Here is a 24,661-nt window from a genome sequence, read left to right on the forward strand (position 1 = left end):
CTTGGTTGATCTCATTGGGATGTGGCCCATGCAGGGGTTTATTCCTCCATGTGAGCAGTTTTTTTGCTTAGACGGGTGATTTATGCGCATGTTTTGTTCCCTAAGTTTAAGCAACGTTCTGTCATCTACTGCGCAAATTGCGCTTGAAAATAGGTTTTTAAATTAGCAACCTGTTTACCCAGTTGCTCTTCTATGTCCATAATTCCCCTTCCTTCTAGATACTGTTTTAATGTTTTTCTCTTTACTTCACTACATGGATGATATTTGAAAATATCGGCAGTAAAAACAAAGTCCCTCGTTATTGCTAGGTGAGCTAGTGAGATGCAAAATCGTAATAAAAGAATAAATAATAGAACAAGTATCGAAATGTAACTATCTGGGAACGAACATATCGTATTGTGGAAACGTCTCCGAAAGAAAGAATAAGAACGAAAGGATTAAAGGAAAACATGCATATATACAGGAGCGGAAACAACAATTAAAAAGAAAAACAACGGAGATGAAAACACTGAGGTCGGTAGCAGGTAAAACTTTAAGAGGCAGAATCCATAATACACAAATGAGAGAAAGAAAACGAAAATGGAATCAACACATTAACAGAATGGAAAGAGAGAGAGACTTACCCGAATAGTAAAAGATAGAAAACCAGAAGGTAGAAGACTCCTAAAATATGGAAAACTGGCAGTCAACATCGCAATTACTACTACATCAGACTGAAAACAACAGGCCTTAAGGCCAATCATACGAAGAAAAAGAAGAAGTTTACAAATAAAAAAATGAGATTTTTGAAAAACTGACTATTTTTAAACAGCTGTAAATCTTGCTTAAAAGGTATTTAAAATTCTGTAATCTGATTGATTCTACAAATTTTTTCGCCATTTGGTTAAATTTTGGCAATTAAGTTTTCTATTCGTTCTTGGCCTATAAACTTATCGTTTGCGGTTTTGTGAATTGTTTCATCAAAAAATTGACATTGTAACAAAAAATTATGAGTTAAAATCATTCCACTGGGATTAGAGATATAGCTCTTCAAATATAGGGTAAAAAGGGTTCAAGCTCAATTTTTAGGTGGTAAAAAAATAGCTCTTCAAATATAGGGTAAAAATGCCTTAAGCTTAATTTTTAGGTGGTAAAAAAAAACAGTTAAAGGCTTGGCCAATAAAATCGATAAGTAGACATTATTGTATACATATCTACTTTCACCTAAATTTTTATGCAATTTGAGATTGTCAGGAAAAAGGTTTATCAGTTTACAAATGATAAAAAATTCAATTGTAATTTACTACAATAAATCGACTGTAATTTACTAATGTTTTTTTGAAAGGTATTTAAAAATCTTTTAATTTACCTGTTTCTACTGCTTTGTGAATTAAATTGAATTTGAACTACGTGAATTAACATTTTTATAAATTTTTCTTTGATTCGTTCCACTACAAAGATCAAACAAGAACAAGAGGAAGATCCAGCTTTACAGAAAATTCTTCTTCTTCTTCTTAGCCTTCTGTCGTCCATATTTGGACATAGGCCTCTCCCAACTCCTTCCATCGGTCTCTATCCTGAGCAACATATTTCCAATTTGTTCCGGCTATTCTTTTAATATCATCAACCGATCTCATCTGTAGTCTTCCTCTTGGTCGTTTACTTTCGTAAGGTCTCCAATGTTGTATTGTAGTATTTCCGCGAAGCTCCATTTAAGTTTGGCAATTTTTGTTGCTATGTGCTCGACTTTTGTTTTGGATCTTACCCAGTCGTTCCTCTTTTTATCTGACAGTATACCTAACATTGCTCTTTCCATTGTTCTTTCTCTTGTGGCTAGTTTATTCATGTTTGCCTTGGTTAGGGTCCAGGTTTGACATCCATATGTCACGATAGGAAGGATGCATTGGTTGAACACTTTGCTGGGGTATTGGGGTATTTTGCGGTTCTTAAGTAGCCAACACATTCTATCTCACTGCCATTTATAGTTATACGTCTGGGGTCATCTGTGTTTGTCATTATTTTTGTTTTTTTCATATTCATTTTTAGACCGACGTATTGGGAGTTGGCTGCTAGTTCTCCCATCATAATTTGCAGTTCCTCGAATGTGCTCGCTATAATCACTACGTCGTCAGCGAATCTGAGGTGGTTTAACTTGTTGCCATTAACGTTAATGCCATAGGTTGACCAATTTGTAGTTTTCTTCTAGGGCTAGGTTGAAAAGCTTTGTCGATATTACGTCTCCTTGTCTCACTCCTCTCTTAATAAGGAATGGGATTTGTATTTTTGTCTAGTTGTACGATCATAGTTGCATTTTCATATATATTATGTATTAGTTGCCTATATATCGAATCTATTCCACAATTATTAATAGCTTGTTCTATGGCTCACATCTCGATACTATCAAACGCCTTTTCATAGTCGACGAAGGCAAGAAATACGGGTAGTTGGTATTCATTTGCCTTCTCTATCAATGTTCTCATTGTCAGCAGATGGTCTGATGTACTATATCCTTTGCGGAAGCCAGCCTGTTCAACCGGTTGGTAATTGTTCATTTTGTAGGTTAACCGGTTGTTAATAATTCTTATAAATAGTTTGTATACGTGACTGAAAAACGATATAGGTCTATAATTCTGTAGATCACATTTGTCCCCTATTTTGTGTAAGAGTATTACTAGACTCTCGTTAAAGTCTTTAGGGATCTTACTATTATGGAGACATCTATTAAATAGCTCTGTTAGTACAGGGATTGTTAATGTCTTGCTTGTTTTCAAGAGCTCGGCAATTATACCGTCGTGTCCTGGAGCTTAATTATTTTTTAGCTCTTTTAAAGCTCTTCTATTTCGAATCCTTTTATATTTGGTAGTACTTCTGATCCCACGTTTTTTATTTTTCTTTTGACGTTCTCCTTTGTTGTTTCATTAGGCTGGCCTTTCTAGCTGTACAAGGATGTGTAGAAGTCTTCGACAATATTTGATATTTTATATGTGTCCTTCTCTACCTTATTGTTGGCGTCTTTAATTTTGATTATTTTTTGAACTCCCAGTGTGGGTCTTAGACATTTTAAGTCTCTGTTGTTTTCAATGACTCGCACTATTAGGTTCTCGTTCCATTTTTGTATGTCGCAATTTAGTTCTTTTCTAATTGTTTTATTAAGTTCCCTGTATTCTTGAGTATGGCGTTTGTTTTGCGCTAGTAGTTGTCTTCTTTCCATCATTAGCTGTTTACTTTCATTGCTTATTTTGTCTTCTTTAGTCCTTGTTTTCTTTGCGACCTGTAGTCCTGCTGCGAGAAGGTTTTTATTTAGGTTTTGATTAATCTCGTCAATTTGATCTTGATTATGTGAAGGATTATGAAGGTGATATGTGAAGAAATTCAAATCCGTCGAGGAGTCCGGCAGGGATGCATCTTGTCGCCACTTTTATTTAATCTGTATAGTGAACCTATTTGTGAACAAGCACTCGAGGAAGAAGATCTTGGTCTGATAATAAATGGTGAGACGATCAACAATATAAGGTATGCTGACGATACGGTTCTCCTAACGGGAACGCTAGTAGAACTACAACATCTCGTTCAAAGTCTCAATATATACTGTAACAGTTAGGGCTTGAAAATTAATTTGAAAAAAACTAAATTTATGGTAATCACGAAATCACAGAACATCAGAGCTAATCTTGTAATAGACAATACAACGATTGAGCGTGTGTCCTGTTATAAATATCTAGGTGCTTGGATCACAGACGATACTGATCAAACAAAAGAGATTAGATGTAGAATAGAAATCGCTAGATCAGTCTTTAATAGAATGCGCAAACTCTTTTGCAATCGTGGTATCAATATAAAGTTACGAATACGAATTCTGCGGTGTTATGTCTTTTCTACCCTGTTGTATGGAGTAGAGGCTTGGACACTAAAACAGTTGACCACAAAAAACATCGAAGCTTTCGAGATGTGGTGCTATAGGCGCATTCTCAGAATATCATGGATGGACCGCGTCACTAACACGCAAGTACTCCAAACTTTAGACAAAAGATGCGAAATTCTAAATGAGATAAAAACTAGAAAGATGGAATACTTGGGGCACATTGTGAGAGGTGAAAAGTACGAACTTTTAAGAAATATCATGCAGGGCAAAATTAAGGGCAAAAGAAGTGTGAGAAGAAGAAAAATATCGTGGCTTCGTAATCTACGTGAATGGTTCGGGTGTAGTTCGATTGAACTTTTTAGGCGCGCTGCTAACAAAGTCGCAGTGGCCATGATGATTTCCAATCTCCGCTAGGAGTGGCACGAGAAGAAGAAGAAGATGTGAAGGATCAGATTCGAACTTATTCGCTAAGACCTCTCGGAATTGTTCTTTATTTGTTCTTAGTTTAAAAGCATCTATCCTCGTTGTTTTTTTAAAAATCCTTTTTCTCTCTTCTTTCATGTTAATAGTTATTTTTGCTCTCACTATACGATGGTCACTATCCGTTGTTACGTTGTTTATTGTTGTGATGTCTTCAAATATTCCTTTGTTGTTTGAGAGAAAATAGTCTATTTCATTTTTGGTAGTTCCGTTAGGTGCGACCCATGTCCACTTTCTGTTAGGTTTCTTTTTGTAGAAGGTATTCATAATATACATGTTTTTTTGTTCCAGGAATTCCATGAGTTTTTCTCTTCTTGTGTTTCTTGTGCCGAATCCAAAATTTACAATCTTGCTTTCAGAGTCTTCAATCTTACTTCCAATTTTGGCGTTAAAGTCTCCCATTATTATTATTTTTGATTCTTTGTTGTTGTCTATAGCTTTTTTAACGTCTTCGTAAAAAGAATTTATTTCCTCATCGGTTGCTTTTTCCGTTGAAGCATAAACTTGCACGATCTTTATTTTAGTTTTTGGACTTAGTTTTAAGACCATGTATGTAACCCTGTCTGATGCTGTCAATTATTTGAATTTGAGATTTTTTCTTCTTATTGATTAAGAAACCTACTCCACCGTATGTGCCCGTCTGTTGCCTGAATGTAAGTCCACATATCCTTCACCTCTTCTTTTAACTTTTGACAGTCCCATTATGTCCCAATGCAAGCCAATTCCTCTTCTAGTTCGTAGAGTTTTTCATCTTTTGCCATGGAGCGGATGTTTTATGTTGCTATATGGAGTTGTTTGTTCTTCTATTTCAATGTCGACTTGCCCCCCCCCAGAATCCTCGGGACAGACCATTGTTACGGTGTGGGACTGTGGAATAGAATTCCTACCAACCTGGGGTACCTTCCATGTTTCTCTTGCAATCGACATGTTTGGTTTTGGAGGTTTTGGCCATAACCCACCACGCTGGCCAGACGGGTTGGTGGGGTATAAGAATGTATCGTGTAACCGAGGTTAGCGGCCTACTCAGTTCAGCCAACACCCCTCGGAAAAGATGGGTCGGCACCACTCATTTTTAATGGAATTACATTTCCGGGTGTTACAGTTATACCGCTGATACTCGGTCGTCAGAGCCTCGAGCCTTACAGAAAATTATAAAATGGAAAGAAGAAAACCATCCATCACCTTGGCAAGAACTATCAAGCCTATGCTCAGTATTTTAGAAGTACTGGGCTCTTTTCTCATGGAAGACAGCTTGCTTAAACAAGTCCTTAAAAATTGTGATGTTTAGAGAAGAGAAGACAGTTGATGATTCCAAAGAGCAGAATAGTCAAAGTACTTCTTCAGTGACACGACAGTCCATCAGAAAGGCATTTTTGTGTAAAGAAAACCCTTCAGAGAATTCGGGAACGGTTTAATTGGATGAATAATTCCGACAATGTAAAGGACTGGTGTAAGAAATGTACCACCTGTGCTAAGTAATGGACCTTACCGGAAAATAAGGGCTTCTATGAGACAATGCAACGTTGGAAGTCCATTTAAAAGAAAAGCTTTGGATTACTTCACGAAGTTTGTCGAGATCTTCGGCATTCCAAATCACAATCATTCATTCCTTTCTCCCTGCATAATTTCTCTGTTTGCTCTCTGCGCCGATTGGAAAAAATTCAAAAGTCATTTCTAGCCTTTACAAATAATATGGATGAAGATTGCATAAAACTTGACATGCTAGTTGTACTTGTATTGGTTCTAGTTACACTTGTCATCTGCAGTCGATAAACTACTTTTAGTAAAATACGACCCGTATCACGCCCTGTTGTAGGGTCACATTTACTCTTCAATGGCCGCTTAGTGTGTCGAATGATCTTGAACTTGTTCGTGTACTTAACTAACCTTTAAGGTATAGCCGCATATGGGATTCACTCCTACAACATAAAAATTCCTACCACACCTCATTAATAGCTAAAATATATTATTATTGTAGATTTCTTTAATTTAGAACAGAAGAATAATTATGAAAAATGATTTTTTGTCCAAGGTAGTAAAAAATTAATTACTAAATTTACTAGACAATTGGGACTGGGTTAAGTGAACAGAAATTAATATTCTATATGTATAGAAAAATTATACGAGCTTATTGTGTTACAACATATTAAATATTTATACAAGTAGTTATATTCAAAGCATATTGCAAAAATTAGAATTGTTTTTGTATCAAAAATTCTAAATAAAGCCTTATGAAGGAAATACAAAAAAAAATGAATTAATACACCAGAGAAATTAGCAAATAAAAAGCCTTTATGATGACATTCTTTAATACAGACACCTAAGAACTGCTTTTGATAAATTTGGTGATACCAATATATGTAATATATAAAATATACAAAAGATTAAACAATTACAAAAAATTAATGTAAGATCGCTGTTGATGCCACCTAAGGCCTATTAATTTTGTAATAAATAACTACACTGGAGATTACACTTTACTAAATTTATTTTAGTAATACAACAAAAAAAACTGAACAAAGGGATTTTTAGTATTCGTGGTGATGGTAATGTCTATTATGGTTAGAATCGAGTCTGTCTTCTCTTTTTCTTTCTCCGAACATGCATGCTTCGTCGGCTGTCATACATAGCGGCTGCTGTGGGCAGAAGAAGAACCAATGTTGCCAGTGTTGCCGGTTACAAAAATAAGAATGTTCAAATACTTAACATAGCCGCCTCCCTTGAAGGCTGATATGCCTTTAAGCACAAGGCAACACACACAAGTTAACTACTGGACGATGAATCACTTCAGTTGCAGTTTTCACCATTGCACTACGGATGACACCATCACTTCCGGGAAAGGTCGTTTGCACACGACCTAAATACCATTTGAGAGGAGGAAGCCCATCCTCCTTGATTAGTACAAGTGTACCCGAAGTCAATACTTGGGGCTCTGATTTCTTCCATTTGTTTCGAGATTGTAATTGTGAAATGTATTCGGATGACCATCTTTTCCAAAATAATTGAAGTCTTTGTTGGATCAGCTGATCCTGGTTGAGACGATTTTCATTAGCATCGAGCCAATTGTGATCTGGTATAGAGAAAAGTGGCTCTCCTATCAAAAAGTGCGCAGGTGTCAAAGGACTAGGATCATTAGGGTCATCAGATAGGGGAGAAATTGGTCGGCAATTTAAACAAGACTCTATTTGAGTTAAAAGGGTTGAAAACTCTTCGAATGTTTAAATATTTTCGCCGATACTACGGCGCAAATGATGCTTAACCGATTTAACACCGGCTTCCCAAAGTCCGCCAAAGTGCGGAGAATTAGGCGGAATAAACCGCCAATCAATGCTTTCCTGACTGAGTCTAGTCTGAATCTCGCCTGAATTGATTTCAAAGAATTTCCTTAATTCATTTTTTGCACCCATAAAATTAGTACCGTGATCCGAAAATAATTTTCGACAAATACCACGCCACGCTGTAAAGCGACGAAGTGAGGCTATGAAACATTCTGTGGTAAGCTCACTGACCAATTCTAAGTGTACAGCTTTGGTACTAAAACAAACAAATAGGCATATGTAGCATTTTTGGACCTATCGCCTACCAGACCTACCAGTGCCGCATATCGAAAAGGGTCGAGAAGGTCGCGTTCGATCAATTGGTAGGTCTGACATCAGGTACTTAACAGTTTTAGCGTTAAAACGAAAGCATCGAATACAATTATGAACGATTTGTTTGACTAAATTTCGACCATTTATAGGCCAGAATTCTTCAGGAATTGCTGATAATGTGAGTTAAGGTCCAGCATGAAGAAGAGCAATATGTTTAGATTCGGCCTAGAGTTTAGTGAGATGATGGTTTTTAGGAAGAATAGCTGGATGTTTTTTATCATAGTTAAAATGGGATTTACCCAAGCGTCCTCCAACTCTTAGGATACCTGAATCATCTATAAAGGGGTTTAAAGAAAACAAGCTATTAAAAGGATTCAATTTGTTCACCTTTAATGATTTAATTTCTAGGAGGAATGATTCCTGTTGACAAATGCGAGTTAATTGTTTTAAGGAATTTCCCAATTCTTCGCATGTCAAGGGACCTAAGTCTCTATCGGAAGAACTGGTACGACAAAAACGAATAAAACGTAGTACATAAGCAAACACTCTTTGAAGTTTTCTAAGTGTGGAGTAACCATTGAGTTTAGCAATTTCTAGAAATTCTGTCACAGGAGATAAGGTAGTCATTAAAACCTTGGGCTTTGTTTCTGGGAGATTCTCATACGATGAAGGTACAAATGTTTTATTAGATTCATAATCGAAGCTGCTCAGATATTTGGGGCCATTCCACCAAATATCGGAATTTATCAGCTCAAGTGTGGAAATTCCACGGGTTAGTAAATCAGCAGGATTTTCTTTTGTATTTATATATCTCCAATTGGTAGTTTTAGTTAAAGATTGAATCTGTGCCACTCTGTTTGCTACAAACACCTTAAATAATCTCCTAGGTGAGGAGAAGTATTAATCCAAGATAGTGTTATAGTAGAATCAGAACAATAAAAGATTTTATCTACATGTAAGTGTAGAGAAGATTTTACCTTATCCATTAATTCAGCCAAAAGTAAGGCTGAACAAAGTTCTAATCTTGGAATGGTAACCATTTTTAAAGGAGCTACACGAGTTTTTGCACACAGCAAGTGACACTGAGAATTACCAGCGGAATCTGTGGAGCGAAGATAAACACAGCAGCCATAGGCCGATTCGGAAGCATCTGCAAATCCTATCAATTCTACGGCCTTTCTATCATTGATCAAAACAAGTCTAGGTATTTTAAGTTCAGTTATTAGCCTTTAGTCTCTTTGAAATGTGGACCATTTTGTGTGAATTGATGCTGGCACAGATTCGTCCCATGATACATGTAATTGCCAAAGTTGTTGGATAAGGATCGTTGCGTTTATAGTTAATGGAGATAATAAACCTAGTGGGTCAAAAAGCTGACAGATAGAACTGAGAATAGATCTCTTACTAACGGTGACTAACGAGGGTTGAATAACTGAATATGATAAGATATCTGACTTAGGATTCCAATTAAGTCCAAGAGTTTTACTAGTTTCTGAGTTTCCTATTTCAATAGTTTCTAATTGATCAGTATCACCAATAAGCATCAAATTATTAGAGTTCAATTTTCGAATATCCATACCATAAGATTTGAATATTTGTATCAAAGAATTTTTGATATCTAAGACTTCTTCTAGGCTGTCTGCACCGGAAAGAAGGTCGTCAACATAGAAATCGTGTTCTAGTATGAAGCTAAGTTTGGAATTAGATTGCTTAATATCATCAGCTATTTTTCGTAGACATCTTGTCGCTAAGAATGCACTAGATGCTAAGCCATAAGTTACAGTGTTTAGTTCAAAGATTGACAACGGTTCAGTTGGATCAAATCGCCGGAGTATTTTTTGGAATTGGCGTTGTTCCTTGGTTACAAGTATTTGCCGATACATTTTGGCTATATCTGCTGAAATGACAATATTGTGTTTTCGAAAACGAATTGCTATAGAGAATAAATCATCTTGGATATTGGGGCCAACCATCATGAGATCATTCACAGATAAGCCAGAGGTAGATTTAGCTGAACCATCGAAGACTACATGAAGTTTTGTACTAGTGCTAGAGGGTTTGAAAACAGCGTGATGGGGTAAGAAAAACCCGCTATAGTCGTCCATAGATTCTTGTTTAGTCATATGACCTAGTTCTAAGTATTCTGAAATGAATTCAGTGTATTGAGTTTTAAGAGCATCGCTTTTTAGCATTTTTCTTTCCATAGAGTAGAATCTGTTTCTTGCAATTTGAAAAGAATCCCCGAGCTTTGAAGTATCTAATTTAAGAGGAATTGTTACCTCAAACCTACCAGTATTGTCCCGACAAGTATTTGTTTGAAAATGCTGTTCACAAAATATTTCCTCCTTTGAAAGGTGAGGAGTTTTCTTTACACTTTCTAATTGCCAGAATTTTTCCAGCTGTTGATTTAAGTCAATAGTATTAAAATAACAAAGAGATTTTTCATTGGACTTGAGTCTTTTGTAAGACTGGTGCATTTGGACCTAAGTTATGTTGCCCTATACATAATAAGTCCCAAAAAGTATCTACTCCAACCAATATATCTATTGGAGCACTAACATCAAAGCTGGGATCAGCCAAAATTAGATTGGGTGGAACATTTAATTGATTTTTATTAAAAGTTTTACAAGGTACTAAGCCAGTAATAGTTTCGACCACAATGCAATTTAAGTTAATTGAGTAAAGGTTTAATCTGTACTGAATTATGACCTTCGTCCTTGAGGTCACCTTAGAAGAAGAATCACCAATACCAGAAATTATGGCTTGTATTTTGGTTTTCGGAAGGTTTAGTTTATCACAAAGTTTGTTGGTTATGAAATTACATTGAGAGCCATTATCTAAAAGAATTATACAGGTTTGCGTTTGACCATTGCTATCGAGAATATTTACTAAGGCAGTTGACAGCAAGGTACAAGTGTTAGGGAATATCGAGCAATGAGATTTAGAGGTAGAAGTTCCAACAGCATTTTCCTCAACTGTGGTTGTGGATGAATTTTCCAATTGACCTACAGAGTTTGCTGTAGATTGCGATTCGATGTGTAAAAGAGTGTTGTAGGGCTTGTAATATTTTCTACATTTACTGGCATGACATTGTTGCACACCATGTCCCTTTCTCAGGCAATTCAGACAAAGCTTTAAGCGTTTCGCTTCATTGTATCTACTATTAGTATTTAGTTTAAGGAATTTGTTGCAATTATATAAACTGTGTTCTTCATCACAGACTGTACATTTGAGTTTATAAGATTGTGTAGGATTATTGTCAGACGTCACAAGTGATTTAGAGCTTGAAGACTTATTTTTATAGTTAATTTGTTGATGGTTCGTGGAGGAAGGCTTATCCTCCTCAATAGATTCGATCCTCAATAGATGTCACACCTGTCTTCCAGAAAACTCAATAATTTTTTAAGATTAGGCCTCTCACGTTTGGTCTTTTTTGATTCCCAAGCATGTTTAGCACTAGATTTTAATTTTGTGGTTATTAAATATACTAAGATGGAGTCCCAATGTTGGACAGGTTCGTTTAGGGCTTTGAGAGCTTTTAAAATTTTACTTGTGTTATCAAAGAGTTGACTTAAGGATGAGTGAGTTTCTTTATTAATAACAGGAAGGTTGAAAAGTTCCTTAATCTGATTGTTTATAAGTTTTTCGATATTCTCATATTTGTCATTTAATATGGTCCAAGCGATTTCATAATTTGCATCAGATATTTCAAGAGTATCAATTAAATGAAGAGGTTCGCCTTTTAATGACATTCTGAGGTAGTTTAGCTTTTGTGATTGTGGCATATGAGGATGTTGATCAATTACAGAAAAAAGGTTTCTTTGAAGAAAATCCAATCTTTATAGGGCCCGGAGAATGATGGAAGACAGATATCCGGAAGCTTTATGTAGCTAAAAGGTTGAGCTGATTGAGGAGCCTGCGGATTTGAGATCCTAGAAGTGTATGAAAGAAGTTTTTTAGCTTTACTTGTAATAGTATAAAATGAGTCCTGGGAGTTCGGTCCTGACAGGTATACTAATTAGTGCGAATTTGTCAGCTCCAAACAAAAACTGTTATTTATATAGTAGTTATTGATTAAAAATTTTTTATTTTATCAATATAAGTGCATAAGAGTGTGTTCTCTTCCATCCTGTAAGTACTCTTTAAAATTATATAAAACAGAGTCATTTCACAGGAATTTATTGTATTTATCATAAACTTCGTCGATATAAAAACTCCAAACAAGTTTATTCGTTATCTATAACGACATGATAAAATTGCCTGTTGTAAAACAGGTCCGTATTTCAGGTCTAAATTAAATTTTAAATTTAAAGAAAAGATGTTAAATCCAACTGACGGGACTTCTGACTACAGAAGCTCCCAAAAGGAAAACCATACTAAAACTTATTCATCTGCTGTGATTGAACAACAATTCCCTACCAAAGATCAAGCTATCATATTCCCAGCTATTGAAAACCTAAAACTTCAAGATTACTTGATTCCACTAGGAATATTGATCGAGCCCAAAAATATTCTATTTTCCTCACGGCTTTCTAACAACAGAGTGTGTATGTACCTTGCAAACAAAAACATTGTTGAACATTTTATAAATAATTATGGAGGGTTTATCGAAATTAATAATCAACGAGTCCAAGCACGCAAACTTGTCACTCCAGCAGAAAGACTAATTCTTTCAAACGTTTGTCCCACCATTCCGCATGCTTTACTAACTCAAGAAATTGAAAAATTGGGCCTTAAAACCATGTCTCCCATGTCATTTCTCAAGATAAGTGTCGGTTTGCCGGAATTCAGCCACGTTTATAGTTTTAGACGACAAATTTTTATCACACCACCACCTTCCTCAATACCTGAATCCATATTAATAAATTATGATAACACCAACTATAGGATTTTTTTGTCACAAGATTCCTTGGTATGTTTTTCATGTAAAAGGCAAGGCCATACTGCAGCAAATTGCAAAACAACCCAAGAATCAGTTTCTGAAAATTATAACCAAACTCCTCACTCCCAAACATCTTCGCAATCTACACCTACCCAAATACTTCCAACTAACCCCTCAAAAACTCCAACCGTACAACCAATCATCAATATAGATACAACCCAGTCTACACAAAATAGCTCAAAACGCAGTTTGGAAGAAATAATCACACCTCCTCCAGCGCAAGATGCTGATTCAGAAAACCCAAGTCTAGACCCGTTTGTTAAACCAAATGATGCTCCATCCAAAAAACCAAAAAAAAGCAAGGAAAAGACACCAACTCACATACTCATGGAACCGGCCAAGGCATTCATCTCAGAGCAAAACCCTCCATTTATTCTTGATTTTAATCAAATTTCCGATCTATTTGAAAATGTTTATGGTGCACAGGATCCAGTCAGCGTCATAAAAAACTACACTAACGATTTAGAAGCTTTAGTGAAAATGCTAACAGCAATATACCCTTACTTCAAACAAAGATCCATTAAATCTAGATGTACAAAAATAAGAAAAAAACTACTGATACATTTACAGATGACCTACTCGGATAGTGAGACATCAGAGACTGAAAGTGAGTTATCTCAGGGATCGAGTCATAAACTTCTGTAACAATCCCAAGTATCAGTTTTTATTTATTATACACTAGCTTCTCTTCAATTTTGCAATGGAACATTAACGGTTTTTACAATAATCTTCCGATGCTCCAAATAATTCTGGGTAGATACAATCCAGACATAATTTGTCTTCAGGAAACTAACTTCAAAAATGAAAAAATACAAGCTTTAAAACAATTTAAAAGTTACTGCAAAAATCGAACTAGCCAAGAAAAAGCCAGCGGCGGAGTAACTATCTTTGTAAAAAAGTCAATTGAAACCACTGAAATTTCTCTCCAAACTAATCTAGAAGCAATTTGCATTAAACTTAACTCAAGTCCAAATATTCACGTTTGTAACTTATACCTACCTTCATCAACGCAAGTCGACTCAGAAGCATTAACTGAACTGTTACAACAAATTCCCCAACCCAGACTTATTTTGGGCGATTTTAATGCCCACAACTTTTTATGGGGCTCTTCTACTATAAATACTAGGGGAAGACTGCTAGAAGAGATATTTGAACAGTCCAACCTTTCAGTCTTAAACGACGGCAGGCCCACTAGATTCAATATACAGAACGGTGAATCTTCATGTATAGACCTTACGATATGCGAACCAGGTCTGACCCCACAGCTCACCTGGGATAGGCTCGACTTTTTATACAATAGTGATCACTATCCACTTTTTATTCATAATAACAAAAACCAAGGTGGACAGACATTTACTCCAAAATGGAATTTAAAAAATCCTAACTGGAATCTTTTTTCCAATTTAATCGAAAGCAGTATGACCACATTTAAAAGTACCCCAAATATAGAAGAAACACTAGAGAACCTCGTTACCATTATCACAAAAGCAGCAGAAAAAGCAATAGGAAAGACCACATGCATAAAACAACGCAACCCTGTCCCATGGTGGAATCGCGAATGCAAAACAGCGGTTGAATCTAGCAAAAGAGCTTTTAACCAATACAAGCGCTACAAAACTGTTGAGAATAAAATTGAATACAGAAAACAACGTGCTATAGCCAAAAAGACAATTAGAAATGCTAAACGCCAGTCATGGACTCAATATGTATCAACGTTAAATGCAAACACTCCCATGACTGAAGTATGGAACAAAGTCCGAAGAATATCCGGATTAAATAGCAATCAGAATATTAAAAGCCTCGAAATAAATGGAAAGGCAGTTACTAGTAATACTGAGATTGTCAAAATCCTTGCTAACACATGCAAAAACCGATCCAGTAATACTAATTATAAAAAATCTTTTATTAATTACAAACAGCAAGAAGAAAATAAGGAAATGAGCATTATACCTAACACAGGTGAACCGTTAAATTTACCCATTTCTCAATTAGAGTATACAGAAGCATTATCAAATCTCAAAGAAACTAGCGCTGGTCCCGACGATATTCCTAGTATTTTTATCAAACACCTTCCAGATAGCGCTCACCAACAACTTCTAAATATGTTTAATATTATTTGGCTACAGCACAAATTTCCAGAAAAATGGCATGAATCCACTGTTATACCTATACAAAAACCTAATAGTATTAAAACAAGTTCCGAGTCATACCGACCGATATCTTTAACATGCGCCATGTGTAAGTTACTAGAAAAAATTATTAATAATAGACTAAGATGGCACCTGGAGAGACAAGATTTAATTATTCCAGAACAAAGTGGTTTTAGAGAACAAAGGTCAACCATAGATAATATCATAGATTTAGAAAGTGACATTTCTGAAGCATTCGCACTAAGAAATAAATGTCTAGCGGTTTTCTTTGACATATCAAGAGCTTTCGATACAGCCTGGCACGATTATATAATAAAAAAATTACATAGTTGGAACATCCAAGGTCACTGTTTTTTCTTTATTAAAAACTTTCTTCAAAATAGAGCTTTCAGAGTTAGGACAAACAACACAACATCAGATATAATGTATCCAGAAAATGGCATTCCTCAAGGCTCGGTTATAAGTCCTACGCTCTTTATAGTGGCAATCAATGATATTCTCAAAAATCTAAAATCGCCTATAAAAGCACGCGTCTACGCGGATGATCTTGTAGTTTTTTGCACAGGTAAAAATATACAAAATATATTTTGTCACACACAGAACTTTATACAACACTTAGAACTCTGGTCACAAAAAACAGGTTTCTGTTTTTCCACTGAAAAAACTCGTTTCATCCTGTTTTCTAAGAAAAATATCACGAACACCCCCAACCTAAGACTATGTGATGAGAACCTAAAACGTGTAACGTCAATAAAATTCTTGGGCATGACATTCGAAGAAACTCTAAGCTGGAAACTTCATATAACAAATTTGATCTTATCTTGTCACAAGCGATTAAATCTTCTAAAAACTCTGGCCAATAAAGAATGGGGTGCGGATCGCCAAACACTTTTAATATTATACAGAACATTAATCAGATCAAAATTAGATTATGGATCTACTGTGTATTCTACAGCCACTAAGACACTGCTAAAAAAACTTGACAGTCTTCACAACCTATCTTTACGTATAATAACTGGAGCTTTTCGCACAACACCAATCGAAAGTATTTATTGTGAAGTTGGTGAACCGTCCTTAGAAGACAGAAGACTTTATCTAAGTGTAGCATACGCCGCAAAAATCAGGTCTAACCCAAAAAACCCTACTATTCACAATTGTTTTACAGAAAAATTCCCAAATCTCTTCATAAATAAGCCAAGAACTGCCAAACCTTTCTACGCAAGGATTAGAAGCTATTTAAATCAATTAAACTACACGTTTCCAGAATGCTTTTCCTCCCAATCGTCCTCAATTCCTCCATGGCAAATAAAGAACCCTCAGTGCCTAACCCGCCTCATTTCTTTCGACAAACATTCAACAAACCCACAGGTAATCAAATCTGCGTTCAACGATATGCTTCACAACTACAAGGATTATACACATATATACACAGACGCATCTAAATCAAATGAAGGTACTGGTGCTGCAGTCATAACCCCAACATCGACAAATAAATATAAACTCCCTTCAGAGTACTCCATTTACTCTGCTGAACTATATGCTCTATACCAGGCCACCATTGCTGTCAACACATCCAATAATACCAATTATATTATACTCACAGACTCTCTAAGTTCCGTACAGTCAATCCAATATATCTATCCAAGTAATCCTTTAGTCATCAAGATAAAAGAAGAAATCCACACCGCCCAACTGAATGGAAAAAACATTATATTATTCTGGATACCATCCCATATTGGAATCCCAGGAAATGAACAGGCAGACAATGCTGCAAAAGAAGCTGCAAGTAGTGATAGTGCGGAGTGTATTAAAACTTTTACGAGTGCGGACGTGAAAGCGGCGGTTAAATATAAAGTGCGATATATGTGGGAAGAAAAGTGGAAAGTGTCATCAGCCAAGCTACGCGATGTTAAAAAATCGATAAAACCCTGGCCCACATTACCAACAAGTCGGAGAGACCAGGTAATATTAACGCGACTCCGACTGGGTCATACGCGATTAACTAATAGCTACGTGTTCTCCAACAAACAAGAACCAAGATGTGACAACTGTGATGAAAAATTAACAACCAAACATATATTAGAGAAATGCCCAGCACTAACGCCAAAGCGCATGTTGTACAATATACCAAACAAACTTAGTGATATTTTAGGTCTACAGTTCAATATTTCAAACATAAAAAGTTTCTTAAGCTCAATTAACGTTTTAAATGCTATCTAAACTAACATTATAAATGTAATACAAATTATTGTTCACTATCATTGTTTCGCTAATAGCCAATTTGGCTGATGCGATTTTGTTAATAAAAAAAAAAATGAGTCCTCAAATGCAGCTCTTTCATCATTGTCTACAATAAATTCATCCTTGCTAGTCAAGGCTTCAATCATTGATTGCGTATCATTAAATCTTTCAAGTAGCGTTGATATATTTTCGAAGCGAGATTCTAAATCAGCCAATGTAATTTTCGAACCTAGTTAATGAACTTTTTAAACCTTTTCTAGTATTTTTCAAAGATTCTAACGATATGTTTTCTGCCATTATAAAACAACTAAATTTTGGTAAAACAAATAAACGAATATTCAATTGTTACCAAAAGAGATTAATAAAACTTCCAAATAAGTAAGTATTCTAAGTATTTAATATAAGATTCCAAATTTTCCTGTACTATGAAATGTGTAGTATTGAAAATGTATAGTACTTAAATGTGAAGTATTTAGAAATGTAATTTTTTTAAGAAAAAGGATTTTAAGATTTAGTGATAAGAAAAAGAAAAGTATTTTAAGACTTTAAAAATAAGTTTTTATTTTAAATATATCCCATATCCCGTAAAGCATGTATTTAGTTAAATGGTATTATCGTGTATAAACATCAAAAGTATTAAATTTCAACAAAACGACAAGCGATAACCCATTCAACCACAAAAGAGTCTGTTTTCAAGTTTTTAGGATAGATAGAGATAGGATTACGCACTTACTTCACCATTATTAGCGGTGCCATTAGATTTGACCTCGTATGGGGGAGAAAAAAGTATTTTGTTTTTGGTTTTCTTATTTATTGTCCAATTTTCACACCCATAAGTGAGGATACTTCTTGTCATGGTATTATATATTTTTTTCTTTGTTTTCATGCTGATGTTCTTATCCCATAGTACCAGGTTCAATTTTCGTATGCAGTCTCTTGTTTGTCCTAGTCTATTTTTTATATCTTCCTCCGTTATTCCTTCGTTTGATATTATGAAACCTAAATACTTATACTTGTCTGTTCCTTTGATTTGTTTACCTTCGTCTATTTCCAGCTGTTTTATTTCTGTATACTCTGTTGTTAGGTATTCAGTTTTCTTTAGGTTTATTTCCATCCCATTCTTTGTATATTCCTGCTCCAGTTTTCTCATCATAAAACTGAGGTCATCCTCGTCTTGTGCGATCACTATTTGGTCGTCGGCAAAACTTAGCGTATATAGATATTCGTTCCTTACTGGTATACCCATTCCTTCGCACTTTCTTTTCCATGGTTTCAGCGTTTTTTCCAGGAATATTTTGAACAGGGTGGGGGATATGGAGCAACCCTGTAGTAGTCCCTTTGTCGTCTTATATGGTACTTTGCTTTTACCGCGTTTATTAATCTTCGTGGAACTTCGATGTCTTCCATTGCTTCCCATATATATATACAGCTTGACCTTTTTCAATTACAACTTTATTAGAGACATTGTGGAAGAAGAATTTGTTTTCACATTTGTGACTTTTTCAACAAGAAATTTTAATTTCTTCGTTCTCCTTTATTTTTACAACTTGATCTATATAATATGCTTCTTTGCCTCCACCTTCCGTAAGAAATTTTACCAATGCAAAGTTTACTTCTTCAGGATCTTTAAGAAGATTTTCTAGGTTTGAAGGGCGATGTCTCGATTGTAGAAGGTCGGAAAGTTCTGCATCGTCCAATGAATCTTATTGTGTGTCCATAAATTCATCATCCTCTTCAGATGACGGTGATGAAGTCTCTTCTAATAGCTTCTTTCTTTTCTTCATATTTTTTCTCTATCCGTTAGTTGTATTGCTGCAATTCTTTATTGTAACTCTTCTTTTTCGGTTTTATTTTCAAGCCTTTCTTTTTCTTTTGTTCTTTTTTATCTTTTCTTCATCTTTTTTCTTTCAGTATTCAACCCAAGCTCCAGCACCTACTGCATGTGGAAGTTTGATACTTCTTCTACTTCCTCCTCTCTGTTTAACTGGTGATTGTGTTGGCCTAGTAACATAGTTGGCAAAATCAGGACTTACCCCTGCTTGAATAGATCTATCAGATTTTGGTGTAGTGAACGACTCTGACTTAAATGTTGACTATGGATTATTTTCTTTACTTTGCTGTTTATCTTTGTCTTTAAGTAATGTCTGGATACTAGTATTCCGTTCAATTTTATTAAAATATGATTCGGAATTAACCTTGGTAATACTAAATTCATTATGTTTATGTGGGGGTGATTTCCAAATTTAAGTCACTTATAAGATTATCTGACTCCTTATTATTATATTCGGAATTCACCTGGGCAATAATTAATTTATTATGTTTATTATGAGTTGGTGTAATTTCTCAATTTAAGTCTGTTGTATGAGCACCTGACTCCTTATAATCACTAAAAGAGGGCTCTGCAGTAAGTTTAGCTTGATTTAAAATAATTATGTTGTTTGAGTTTATACCAACCTTAAACAGCTCTTTGGCCAACTCATCACCATCCCATTTTTCGCCACTTCTTCGGAACTGACTGACTTCACGTGAAGAAGGGAGCATTGACTTTAGAAATAGTAAATGTTCAGTATTAAATTGGCATGGCTTGTCAACTGTTCTACTTTCGTGACTCAAACATTTACTGTAATCAATATTTTTTTTCTACATCTTTCAATAGTAAAAATGTGTTTATTGCATTAAATAAGTATGCATTTTTCGCACTTATCTACTCCTGTGATATTGTTAAGTGATTTATAATGGATTATGAATCTATTCAACGAAAAATGAAAATTGAATGCACATGTGACTGAAAATCATATGCATGGACAGTATCCCAATGAAGTTAGTCAGGACTTCGTAGACAATACAGCATTGAACTACTGGTTGACATCAGGTAAGACGTTTTTCTACTTGCCATTCTGGAGAGGTAAAACCAACCTGAAGTTTAACATCTAAAGACGTTCAGGTCTAAAAATACAAATGCCTATATGCATATTAAAGCCAAAAAGGCATCCTACATAGTACAACAAGTACAACATCTTACTGGGGGTTGACAGTCATTTGTGTTAAATATGATGAAAAAATCGCCAAGTGCAGAGAATATAAAATACAAATACGAAGACAAAAGATAATGGAAAGTACCCAAAAGATATCTAATATTCTCTTTACTACTGGTGTTATTTCTAAGAACCTCTTAAAGAACATAAGATAGCTGCGATTTAGTGAAAATCTGTATACGACCATGCAGATCACTTAGGGCTCGATAACACCTCCCAGAGTCCTCCCAGAGTTCATTCTTTTTTTTATTTATTTAAATTTAAGGCGATTTAACTTTAACCTCCCGGTCTTACAAAGATTTTTTTTATCTTTTTAGATACATATAAAAATTGGTTTTGACATACATAGATTTTCACATACATAGATTTGTACAGACATAGATTTCTACGTACCTACATATGAATGGCGGGACTTGACTACGTAATTTTTAAACGTAGTTACCAAGTCGAGTTTACTTGTCCTAATAAGATAATTTCCGGTAATTTTGCTACGCATTAAGTGGGCTCGCCGATTGTAGAATATTCGAAATCATTCCTAGTTTTGGCAACCTGTACAGTGTACAGTTATTGTGGTTTAATAAACAAATATATACAAATAAAAAATAATATAACACATGAGTAATCTTGGATAAAAAACTGAAACAACTATAAAATTGACAATAACAAAAGTAATTCAAAATTATTGTTCGGAAAAACAAATGAATTGACAAATGAAAAACGGAGAAATTCTTGATAAAAATACTCTAGGCTAAAAACTGATATATAGGGATAAATCATACAACACATAAGGGAAATAGTCAATAGTCAATATATTATAATGCTAGAACCAATAATTATTAAAAAAATCTACGCACCCCAATTACTTCTAAAAAACCTACCAATATGCTATAAAAATTCACCGCCGGGTCCTATATTTCAAATATATATATACGGATATTGCTTCTTATCGCTTTCATAAATAGTATCACAAGAAGATGCTATAAACTATTGTAAACAAAAAAGGGTATAACTGAAAAAAGAATTTGAAGGGAAACTATAGCTCTTAGTCGAAATATAAAAGTATTTGTATGTATTTGAAGATGAAGAAATAAGACAAAGACGATGGTCACAGTAAGAGAATAGAAATAAGTAATACTAAGTAAATGCCTAAATGAGTTATAGTAGTAACAAATATATCAAAGTTTGATGTTATAAAGCACCTATTTGCGAGTACAATGCCTCTTTTTATTTCTTCTAACCTGTTGAGACCGATTCACCCAAATGTATCAACTTTCTGAAAACTTCGAAGTACCGAGATCTGCGTCAAAATTTACCGTTCTTCTGCTTATATTTGTTTGCATTAATTTTGTGTTACGTTAGTTTATTATGTAAATCCGTTTATTCTATTGCCGTTGTTATAATTATAATAGGTATGTTAGGACCTGTGACCTGGACTGATCTATTAAATATAGTTCCTGCTGTCTAAATCGACGTTTCGAATACTCTTGTCCTGTGTATGTTTTAAACTGGTTTAAATATCGTTTTAAATTTTTATTGCAGATACCATGGGTCATCGTCATTATTATCATAAATGTGAGTTTTTGTTATTTCCAGTACAGAATTTATTTAGGCATTATATAGGCTTGATCTTACGACGCTGTTTTATGCTGCTTTAAATTGAAAGTCAAATATATGTAAATATTCAAAATATATTCACCTCATTAAATAGAGTAATTATCTACAAAATGTTTTCAATAGATAGTGGAAATGTAATGAAGAGGTGATTTTGTGACTTGTAAAATATGATACTAATAGTAATAATGTTATAGATATTTAGTTAAACCAATTAATACCTATAAGCTGTTCGTAATATACGAGCCAAAGAAGTTAATATAGAAACCTAAATACTTTGTATGATATCTCTGAGAAATACAAATCGTATACTTACATTTTTGAATAATTCAATATGCTTACTCCAATAAATAATCTTTAGCTCTTCAATCAAAATAATAATGACAAAGATATGTATTGGTTAATATATGTTTATTAGGTTACATATTTTATTTTTAAAATAACTTTTTTATTTTGCCTGCTATGAAAAATTTATTTTTGGTTAAGTAAGATGACTTTATATATCACATTTAATAAAATAAGTCAAGGTTAATGACTAAAATAATTTTAAAAAACATCTATTTCTCAGTTTATGGGATTAGCCGTTAATACAATATGTAAAATAAAAGAATAACGATTAGATGCTTACCCCCGATTTCGTCGAAAAGCCATCGATATCCTAATAATATCCGCTTTAAAACCAGGGCCATTTTCTTTGATCAGTTAATACAAGAGACTATTGGAATTACCTTGTTTCCAAAATCAAACTGCTTGCTCACCATTTACATGCGACTAATAAGAGAACAATAGCCTGTTGGAATTAACGTATTAACATAGTACATGATTTATTCATCAAATTGGTCGTGAACTTACAGCTGTTTTAGGACATTCTTGGATAAAATGTACATGGTTACCTTTAAAACACAATTAAATTCACTGTGTAAATAGTTTTAATACAAGGGGAAACAAGGCTTGTTAACATATATATTTTTTTTATTTACATTTACCAGCATCAATCATTAACGGATAATAGCGGAATTTTTATTAAGTATTGTATGTATGTGTGTATGTATAGCATTTTTCATATAAAAATGCTTGCACGTCAAAATTTATATAAAGGGACGTCACTTATATTTAAAATTTCCAGAACGTCAACCTTAGAGTTTAAAGTTTCCTAACACAGCTAATAATACGAAACTCATACGGAACTGCTCGATTTTTCATAGGCGTCAACATGGTGTAATAATCAGAAAAATGTAATCATCATTATATTGGAAATTTTAGAATTATATTGATTAAATAACCAAAAACATTTGTTATTATTAATAATATAAATTTTATGAAATAACTCTGAAGTCTAATATTCCACAAAATAATAATTTTAATTAAATAGATTAGATAATTGTACGTAACTGATATGTGAATACTTCAAATTTTATTGACGGTTCAGCGTGTGGCAAAAGTGTATAAAGTGTTGCCGATTTTTTAGAGTAAGAATTTTGTTTATGTTTTGATTTCTTACACAATGTGATCATAATATAATATATATTCAGGGCCGGTACCATGTGTGCCAAGTGTGCATCGCACACGGGCGGCCAATAATAGGGGCGACCAAAAGCAGTCCACTAATACTCCAAACAATAATAATTATTCAGAACGTGATAATACTTAAATGCGTTTCATTTATCATGTATATTTCTTTTTTTCATCCTAATCTAAAAAAACTATCAGAAAATATTATTTATTGTATGAACTGCCGCCCTTTTGCAGGTACAGTTATAAAACAGTTTCGGGAATACTTTTTAATTCAAAGCGGCTGGCGGCTTTCGGACTTCAGTTATTTGGGATTTCACACGTAAATACTTTACAAGAATTAATGCAAGTGGTTGTAAAGTTTCTGTTATAATATTGTTTCTATGATTATATTTATAGATGGGTTATTATGTCTTATGTTCAGTCTTAGTTGAGAATTCGATGACTTTAGACACGCTTTTGATAAACGATTTTGTTTGTAAAATATAGTAGTGTACCCGTTTATTTTGCACAGTAGGTACTATATTTCAAAGTAACGTCGAGATTAGAGCAATTTTATTCGTATACGCGTTACGGCTACATATTATTTGGAGAAACATTATTTGGACAACCTATTTAAAGTGTTTTTGGATTTATTTTGTTAAATTCGCCCGGCTTCGTTCTTTAGTGATCATTTTAAAATGTCCGAAAGAAAAAGAAAACGACTTTCAGGCTTTCAATATAGAAAAATAAAAGAGGCAAAAACTGAGGAGAAAAAAAAAACTTAGCGGTGCACTAGAATCATTTTTGATGAAGAACATACATGAAAATATAGAAGACTCGGATATAAATTTAGGACCTTCAACTCCAAGCGAAGCCCAAACCATAGAAAAAAGTACCAAACAATTGAATATTCCTTCAAATAGAGACGAAGAATTTGATGACAATAATAGCGATAGTGCGAGTGCTGATGCTGAAACGCCTGAACCTGAAACCACCATCCAAGACAGAACAATTAATGTTCCAGTTAATCTGGATTGCAGTGTAGGAAGCTACAGCATTTACTTGGTTTCAGATGATCCCGGAAAATGGCCTGCAAATATGAATCCAAGTGAAGTTCAATTTGTTGATAAAAATTTTCTTCAGCAAATTACAAAAATTAACTTCCCCAGAGATACAAATAATAGGAAATTTTCAGAAACTTATTATTATCGCACATTACCTAATCAAGACCAAATTCATCGCCCGTGGTTACTTTACTCATTATCACTAAATAGTAT

General features: G+C 34.3%; 1 protein-coding gene across 2 annotated transcripts in view; it reads right to left on the reverse strand.

Moving 5' to 3' along the window:
- LOC140436872 (very long chain fatty acid elongase AAEL008004-like) overlaps positions 1-22,767 on the reverse strand; it is a 77,639-nt gene extending 54,872 nt beyond the window's left edge. The window contains exons 1-2 of one of the 2 annotated variants that reach the window (XM_072526028.1): positions 22,519-22,767; positions 20,673-20,828 (exon numbers count right to left, since the gene is read on the reverse strand). In XM_072526028.1, coding sequence (XP_072382129.1) covers positions 20,673-20,775 — 103 coding nt within the window. In that variant the 5' untranslated portion in view covers positions 20,776-20,828; positions 22,519-22,767. The remainder of the gene's footprint in view (positions 1-20,672; positions 20,829-22,518) is intronic. The other variant, XM_072526030.1, reaches the window with a different exon arrangement.
- Between the last annotated feature and the right edge of the window lie 1,894 nt (positions 22,768-24,661).

The sequence above is a fragment of the Diabrotica undecimpunctata genome, chromosome 3, assembly GCF_040954645.1.
Source record: "Diabrotica undecimpunctata isolate CICGRU chromosome 3, icDiaUnde3, whole genome shotgun sequence".
In the NCBI taxonomy this organism is placed as follows: domain Eukaryota; kingdom Metazoa; phylum Arthropoda; class Insecta; order Coleoptera; family Chrysomelidae; genus Diabrotica; species Diabrotica undecimpunctata.